At 50.4% G+C, this 7,609-nt stretch overlaps 3 protein-coding genes across 8 annotated transcripts; 1 reads left to right on the top strand and 2 right to left on the bottom strand.

The window, feature by feature from the left end:
- Positions 1–102: 102 nt before the first annotated feature.
- TERG_03176 (uncharacterized protein) lies at positions 103–823 on the top strand (the record flags this gene model as incomplete). Its single annotated transcript, XM_003236079.2, has 2 exons — positions 103–262; positions 321–823. The coding sequence occupies 2 exons, from the start codon at positions 103–105 to the stop codon at positions 821–823; spliced, it is 663 nt and encodes a 220-aa protein (XP_003236127.2).
- A 123-nt stretch (positions 824–946) lies between these two features.
- On the bottom strand, positions 947–2,021 carry TERG_03175 (uncharacterized protein; the record flags this gene model as incomplete). Of its 2 annotated transcripts, XM_047748038.1 has the most annotated exons (3): positions 947–986; positions 1,046–1,896; positions 1,956–2,021. In XM_047748038.1, the coding sequence occupies 3 exons, from the start codon at positions 2,019–2,021 to the stop codon at positions 947–949; spliced, it is 957 nt and encodes a 318-aa protein (XP_047604012.1). The 2 variants fall into 2 exon arrangements, with proteins under 2 accessions (XP_047604012.1, XP_003236126.1); XM_003236078.1 differs by lacking the exon at positions 947–986 and having other exon boundaries at positions 1,042–1,896.
- Positions 2,022–2,558: 537 nt separating this feature from the next.
- Positions 2,559–5,445, bottom strand: TERG_03174 (uncharacterized protein). 5 transcript variants are annotated; one of them, XM_003236077.2, is made up of 8 exons: positions 4,647–5,445; positions 4,421–4,580; positions 4,301–4,365; positions 4,145–4,249; positions 3,671–4,090; positions 3,263–3,602; positions 3,152–3,211; positions 2,573–3,093 (listed from the first exon to the last, which is right to left on the bottom strand). In XM_003236077.2, exons 1-8 carry the CDS (start codon positions 4,899–4,901, stop codon positions 2,699–2,701), a joined length of 1,800 nt encoding a protein of 599 aa, XP_003236125.1. In that variant the 5' UTR covers positions 4,902–5,445; the 3' UTR covers positions 2,573–2,698. The 5 variants fall into 5 exon arrangements, with proteins under 5 accessions (XP_047605869.1, XP_047605868.1, XP_003236125.1 ...); XM_047749533.1 differs by having other exon boundaries at positions 3,263–3,592; XM_047749532.1 differs by having other exon boundaries at positions 2,559–3,211.
- Positions 5,446–7,609: the final 2,164 nt, after the last annotated feature.

The raw sequence follows: 7,609 nt of genomic DNA, 5'->3' as shown, positions 1-7,609 counted from the left end.
CTACTACGAAGACTACCCAACGGCACCACGGCTACAGCCACCGTCCAGGTTGCCGGTCGAGGCCGTGGTTCAAACGTCTGGGTTTCTCCGCCAGGCCAGCTCATGTTCTCCGTCTGCGTTCACCACCCAGTCGACAAGCTCATGTCTGCGCCTGTAGTCTTCATCCAGTATCTCGTCGCCATGGCCATTGTCCAGGGCGTCAAGTCCTACGATAAGGGTTACGACACCTTGCCAATAAAATTAAAATGGCCAAACGATATATGTACGTCATTAAACAATCAATCATTTTTAGCATATACCCTGCTAATCTGCATTTACAGACGCCCTGGATCCATCCGATCCAACCTGCAAAACATACACCAAAATAGGCGGCATTCTAGTCAATGCCCACTATTCATCAAGCGAGTACATCGCTGTGGTAGGCGCAGGCCTCAACGCTCTAAACCCAGCCCCCACAACATCCCTAAACGCCCTCCTACAAACCTTCAAAACGACATCAAACCCAGAACCTCCATCTCTGGAAAAACTCCTAGCCCGTATCCTTACCGCCTTTGAAGAGTTGTATGCCCGCTTCCTCCGCACTGGCTTCGACAAGGAGTTTGAAGACATGTATTACTCCAACTGGCTTCATATGGACCAGATCGTCATATTAGAGGCTGAGGGCGGAGTGCGTGCGAAGATCAAGGGTATCACGAGGGATTATGGCCTTTTGATTGCTGAGGAATTGGGATGGGAGGACCGGCCGACGGGGAAGGTCTGGCAGTTGCAAAGTGATAGTAACAGCTTTGATTTCTTCAAGGGGCTGTTGAAGAGAAAGATGTAATGCTTGGATAGCATTAGGAGAAAAATCATTGATAGAAACTCCGTATATATATACCGAATAACGCTCAAAACGCCTAGAGCCATGCAGGTTCATATACAGCTATACCAATAAAGCCAAGCCAGTCTATAGATGGGCCTTTGCCTGTGTCTCTGGCTCTACGGCTCTAGATAGAAATCAGTATTAACACAGCCCAGACACCAACAAAAAGCGAAGTAACCCTACCGTTCAACCACAAACTCAAACTCTCTATCTCCCTCCCCAACCGGAATCTCCCTCGCGTCATCCCCATAAAGCGTGCGTTCAAAAAACTTCACCCGCCCAGACTCCTCAACCAGAATAACAGTCTGCTTCTGCGTCCCGTACATCCCCTTCAGGTACAGCGTATGCGCCTCCGCACCATGCGATACAACAGCATCCACTCCCTCATCCGGATCTCCAACAGCAGGTATGAAGATACTCTCACTTAAAAACGGTATATATTCCTCCAACGTGGCACGATCATGTAACCTCGGCAGCGTATCCGTGCTCAACACGCCCAGTAACCGCTCAATAAGCTCCGACTCACTTTCCTGCTTTGCATAGCTCTTCTGCAGCGCTTCCTTTACCAGCCTCTCGCCCTCCAGAATCTTCGGCCACGACCGATCCCCAAACGCCGTATTGCTTAGCCCAACGGTCTGGTTCCGCCCCGTAGCTATCCAGGGTATTTCATCCCCGGCCGAAGCACGGTTGGATACTATACCCAACGGCCCCATTACATCGCCACATGCAAGACTGAATCCGCCAGCTGCCTGTCCCTCGCCCCCGGCAACAAGCTCCTCGATGTACTGCTGGGCCGTCATGGGGCTATCTGGCGGCAGCACAAGGAAGCCGTTGATGATAGATCCTCTGCTTCGGAGACCAACGACGGTCTCGGGGGTATTTTCTCTGTAGTTTGTAAGGACGGCCAGACGGCCTTGTTTGGTCACTCCCATCCATGTCCCGTGGACTTCTCTGGCGAGGTCCCGCGAGCCTAAGACATGGGAGTTTGGTTCTGCCCACCAGTCTGCGGCTGATGTTGGCCGTCGGAGGTATTCCTGGCGACATGTTAGTTGGATTCTTTTGATATGAAGTTGGGTGGATACGGGGAATGTACATCTCTGTTGTTAATGAGGATCAGACGATAGCCCGGATGAGCGGTCGAGATCAGAGCTATGCACATGGTATGTTATAGTACTGGGGTATTATCTCCACCTGGTAAGAATAGGGATATATAATCACTGTTACCGGTCGGTGTTGGTGTTGTTAGCTAGTTATGATGTTTGTCTGCGGATGCGAAACTTCGACGCTTTAAATAGTTGGCGCAGGCGAGGCTTCGGACCCACTTTTCGCATTAAGGTTGTCGGACCACTCTAAAACATCGTCACCTGTAACTTGCATCTACAACATGGTACTTGATTTGGAGTGTCGATATTGTATCATGGAGATATAGCCACGGGTCTGCGAGTTCATGCTGGGTTCTTGGTAGAGTATATCTCGCGAATTTAACGAGGTACCAGGACAAGGTAAGATCGCTTGCCAGCCAACTAAATTACAGCTGATATACCCCAGGTAGCCTCATCTAGCGGTGTAGCGGAATTCCCATTCATGAAATAACAGAAGACGTGGCATCTCGCTAGACTGACAACCAACCGTGTAACCAAGCAAGGCATGTAACCAAGCAAGGCAAGCCATTGGTTGGTGGTAAGGAAAATTAAACGACGAGACGGAAAATATATTAAACAAAGTGTATTAATTAGATAAACATGCGGTATCATCCAAACAAATAAGAATATCCTTTTTTAGTTTCCATCCATATATGATATGATAGCACAGATCTAAATTGTAGATACCGGCCGTCTACACCTTAACAGCAGCATCGGCACCCGAGCTCTCATCATCAGACGAATCCTTGTCTGCAAACGCAAGACTCTGCTCTTTTCCAAGCACGGGATCACGCAGCACGAGAGAGAACGCAATTAGTAGCACCGAGAGACATATTCCGGCAATACACAGGAGGCGCTGGACATGCTTGTATGCTTCGACGGCATGGTCTCGGTCAGGAGTGCCGATGGGGTTGGCGGTGGCAAAGGGGAATGGGTCACTGTATATCTCCGCCGCGAGGGTCTGGTTGGTTATACGCTGCTTCAAAGCCTGGGGGAGAACCTGGTTCCATATCGAGCCCGAGATGGTGTTTCCTAGGGCTGAGCCGATGCTATACGAGGCCAGGAACAGACCAGTGATGACGGCGACGTCTGCGACATGTTAGTTGATGAATTGGTATAGCTGATACCAATTGAGTGCATGACTCACGTTCGTGCTTGGTAGCGGCCTGAATGGATGTTTGGGCCGGGTACGGGAACATACCGCCGGCTAGGCAGGCGTTAGCTGATGTACAGTACATAATGGGTTGGGAATACTTACCGATTCCAAGCAAGACTTGCGCACCGATGACACCTGCATGGCTGGAATAGCCTGATCCACCACGGTAGTAGATCAACAGGCCAAAAGCAACCATGAACAGCACCGTTCCAGCAACGATGATAAGCTTGAGTCGTCGGAAGAAGTAAACGAAGACACCCATGGCGACACCCGTGAGGACGGAAGCAAAGCTGTAAATGGAGGTGATGCGGGTAGCGCTCTTGATGGACTCGTTGAATGCAACCACGAGCACGGTATAAAGGAAGTCTCCCTGCATGTACCACGCAGTGTTAAGCATAATGGCGATTCCAAGTGCGCCCCATACACCACGGTCTTTAAGCAGCTATAAACAAACAAGTTAGCAGGCCGGGTTTAACTTCGGCTCAACTTCAAGATATTGGATAGACGTACTCTGAAAGGAACCATGGGATGCAAGCAGGTTGATTCCCAGTAAAGCCAGACGGGGATAAGCAAAACGCCAATGACGAGCGGCGCGATGACCTTTGCGGTCTTCCATTGCGTCTCGACACCACCGGCGATGGTGAAGGGGACGAGAATCAAGGCGAACACGCCGAGTAGCAGAATGACTCCGACGATGTCAAGTTGCCAGAACATGGCGGTGACGATCTTCTTGCCGCCGTAGATCTGGAAGGGGGTCTTGTAGCTGTCTAGGGCACCGGCTTTCTTTGCGCGGCGCTGGACTATGTACAGGATTGTGATGGCGGGTATGGCGCTGACGGGGTATATGATTGCCCACATGCCGATACCCCATTGCCATGTTGAGTGAGTGATGACGGCGTTGGTAATGTCTCCACTGACCCAAGTGTTGATCTAGAGGGGGAGTTAATATGGGTCTTGGAGTTGGGTAGAAAGGTGAAGACTTACGAGGAAAGGCGTCGCTGGGATGTAGGAGAAGAACAGACGGGTTTGGAGCGAGGTCACGTCCGCGATGAGGACTTCGACCAGGAGCAAGATTGAAGTGTAGCCGATCTACACGGTGTTAGTAGACGGACGTATGGAAAAGGAAAGCTATAAACTCACTTGGTACAGCACTGCGCCGGCACAGAACGCCTTGACGCCGTCGGAAGTAGCCTCCACAATGGTTCCTGCAGCAGCACGTTAGTGTGTTATAGTTAATATGTAGTGCCGATGTCACCGTACCGATCGCGTAGAAGACAATGGTGAACAAGATGACTTCCGCTCTGCCAAAGACATCCGCCATTTTAGCGGCGGTGGGCTGAGCAGCAGCCGCAATGACAGCACGCAGGACATTGACGGTAGCCAGCAGACTGTGCGAACTATACGATGCAGTCGCATATGTCTGTACTCATGAATTACTTAGCATTATCGTGAAGTGCTAGATAGACGTCGTCGAGGTGAGACTGACCTGGAAGGTAAACCGCAGCGTTCCATCAAGACCATAAGCATAAGCAAGCAGGAAGATGCCGATGAAGAGAATAATGCGATCCACCAGCGTCATATGCGAGGAAATAACCTCGACACGCAGCACGCCAGGACTCTTCTTGCCGAGTATCACCGGCTGTCCATCCGCAGCGGGCACATGGCCGTTACTCTGCTGCGTCCTGTAATCCGGCGGTGCATCAGCAGGCGCGGCAATCTTCTCCTCGACTTCTACGGCCATGTCTTCAACTCAGCCCTAGCTCACGCGACTCAATTGAACAAACCAGGCACAAGAAGTAAAAGATGTAGAAGTCGAAAAGAAGTAAAAAGACCAGGGTCGTTCAACGGCGAGAAGGGGAGTGGGAGCAACTGGGTCTTTTAAATAATAGCCCCAGCAGTGACATAACTAACTACCCGGACGGCCTCTTGCGCCCACTGCAAGGGTCCTCATCTAATCAATCAGTTGAGATCAGCCAGCTTTGGCGCGAGCAGTTCCGTCCTCTTCCACGAGTTCCAGCCAATGATACAGCCGCAAGAGGCGAAATAGGCTTTGAAGCAAGGAAAATTTTTCTCGCGCATGCTCGTTATCAGATTGATAATCTCTTGTCTTGTCTAATCTGATCGCGGCTAGGTTTGAAGCCATTCCTGTTTCGGCAAGAAGGTGGGGTCAGCCCAAGAGGCGAAGCGAGATTGATAACATCTTCTTTACAGACGACGGAGCTTTCTCTGCTTTGTTCAGTGGTAAAAGAGCGCGAGAGAAAGAGACAGTAGCTAGTGCCTGGCTGTGCGGCGCTGCCATAACTGGGCGTTTAGTTGACCATCTTTGCTGGTTTTGCGCGTCGTACAAGAAAGGAGATATCATGTCATGTATGTAACTACTCGGCCGGGGAAAATCAGAGCCGGGCAAAGCCGGAGCAACAGCAGCCTCTTTTTTAACCTGACCCGCGAGAACGGGAGGCATCCACCTGCTGGACTCGCTTGAGTAACTCTACAGTGTTCCTTTATTCGCCGAGGTGTGCACGGCCGGGGATGACAGGTTCGTTTCCGCATGGCGTGGCACGGCGTGGCATGGCGTGGCATGACGATAACCAACGACTTATAGTGTCTCGGAGGATGAGTCTCCAGGTACAGGTGTTAGTTGACAGTGACCTGAACCAGAGAAAATTCAGCAGGAGACAAAAGGGAGAGAATTGTGTTTGTGTTGCTGACTGGAGGGTTATGGTAAGCTGAGAGAGGAGTCTTCCTAGCTCGACGGGATATCCATAAGAGGAGGCACTTAGGTAGTGAATATGCAGCTGGTTACACGGAACATGCAGGAGGCAGCAGGGAAGAAACAAAACGGCCGGGCTGTCAAAAAATGCGGGAAGGCTCCGTCCGTTGCGAGATTAGGTGAGTAATCAGTCACCTGATAGTTATTGCAAAAGATATAGCACCCGTGACTGTGTTAACCTTACTAAGCAGTAAAATACCTAACTAGGTAAAGTTGAGGGGATGAATTCGCTTACTCATCACGATACCTGCTATAACCAAACTTACCTCGTCTATCCAATAAAACACATGTATCTTTGTATGTCTCTTACCGGCACATTTATTCTCCCATCTCCGCAAAAACGCCTGGCCGCTTACCTAAGCACCCCAATCTCCACCCACCCCGAAAACAGAAAGCAAAATAAGCAAAATGGCTTTTCGAAGTTCTCCATCTGCAGCCACAAAAAATCTCCATGGACATCCCGAAAGACAAATAAAAAAGCAAAACAGGGGTTGTTTGTATGTAAGAGTATGGATGTTGCAAACCATTGCTTTTTTTCCGCTAAGTTTTTTTCTGGGTCGCCTTAAGTTTGTCCGCCAATAAGAGCCAAAAATAGCTTAATCTGCTCCAGAGTCATCGCATGTTCTGCATCCCTGTTGGTGGGAAAGTGGAAATTGATATATTCCATGCATTAATGGTAAGTTTAATACCGCTTAAATTAGTAGAACGAACGAGAGACCGAAAAACTCTGGCTATCTTGGGATTATTGCAGGAGCTAGGCTAGGCTAGGGCTTCTGGCTGGCGGAAGTTGGATGGAGAATTGAGGAGACGGCGGGCTAGGCTGGACGAGAAGATGTCACCACCCAGCGGTAATTGGTTATTGTTGGAAGGGTTGAGTTGCGGCAATAGATGGGGAAGATAAGAGAGAAAAAAAGTGGTAGAATGCGATAAAAAAAGTGGATAAGAGATAAAGAGTAAATACTCCGTAGATGTTGGTTGGAAAAGACCGCGGATGACCGAGCAGTATATTTATATATATGAGTGAGTGGTGTGAGTGAGTGTGAAGGATGCAGCAGGCATGATGGAGGGCTGGCTGACAGGTTACATGACGCTGGTCCTGGTGCTACCCAGTGAGGGTGCAGTGGAAAGTAAGCAGGGAGTCGTAGTACACAGTAGCAGCAGTAGTGTAATGGTTATGCTTAGTGGTGGTGGAGTAAGCAGGGAGCACCGCATCGGGCATGCGAGAGTCGTCTATTTTTACCCGTTCGCGGCGAGACGCCCGAGGGTTTGGTAGGCGTTGGGAGAGTGGAAACTGGAGGAGTTAGTGACTGTTAGCAGTAGCAGCTGTTGCTGTTAGTGATCAGTTGGCAGTTAGAGAGCAAAGAGGCGTCGTGCGGCGTTCCCCGGGCACATGCTGGAGTTGGCCTTGCCTGGTGGTCGACAGCAGCAGCGCTGGATGCTGGATGCTGGATGCTGGTCGCCCGTCGCCTGCGAGCTGATGCCACTGGTGACTGTGACTGGACAGGACAGGGCCGTCTTCCATGGCTTCCACTGGCCTTCTGACGCAGACGTCTGGCGCCATCGCATCATCGACGGCCAGCCTCTTCCAAGTAAGCACGCACACGACTAGACATCGATATTATCCTCACGGAGCATTATATTGGTGGACGAGCTGCCTATCACCAGACTGTCTCCCAGTC

This window comes from Trichophyton rubrum, assembly GCF_000151425.1.
Source record: "Trichophyton rubrum CBS 118892 genomic scaffold supercont2.3, whole genome shotgun sequence".
Taxonomy (NCBI): Eukaryota; Fungi; Ascomycota; class Eurotiomycetes; order Onygenales; family Arthrodermataceae; genus Trichophyton; species Trichophyton rubrum.
Note: the sequence above shows the minus strand (reverse complement) of the source record. Positions and strands in the feature narration are given on the sequence as shown.

Bases quoted from the DNA above. Each gene is read 5' to 3' on its own strand.
- TERG_03174 (XM_047748037.1), bottom strand. From the start codon at position 4,901: ATGGCCGTAGAAGTCGAGGAGAAGATTGCCGCGCCTGCTGATGCACCG. The intron at 4,581-4,646 runs GTCAGTCTCACC...TCATGAGTACAG, and splicing joins CGCTGCGGTTTACCTTCCAG to ACATATGCGACTGCATCGTA. The intron at 3,603-3,670 runs GTACGTCTATCC...GTTTGTTTATAG, and splicing joins ATCCCATGGTTCCTTTCAGA to CTGCTTAAAGACCGTGGTGT.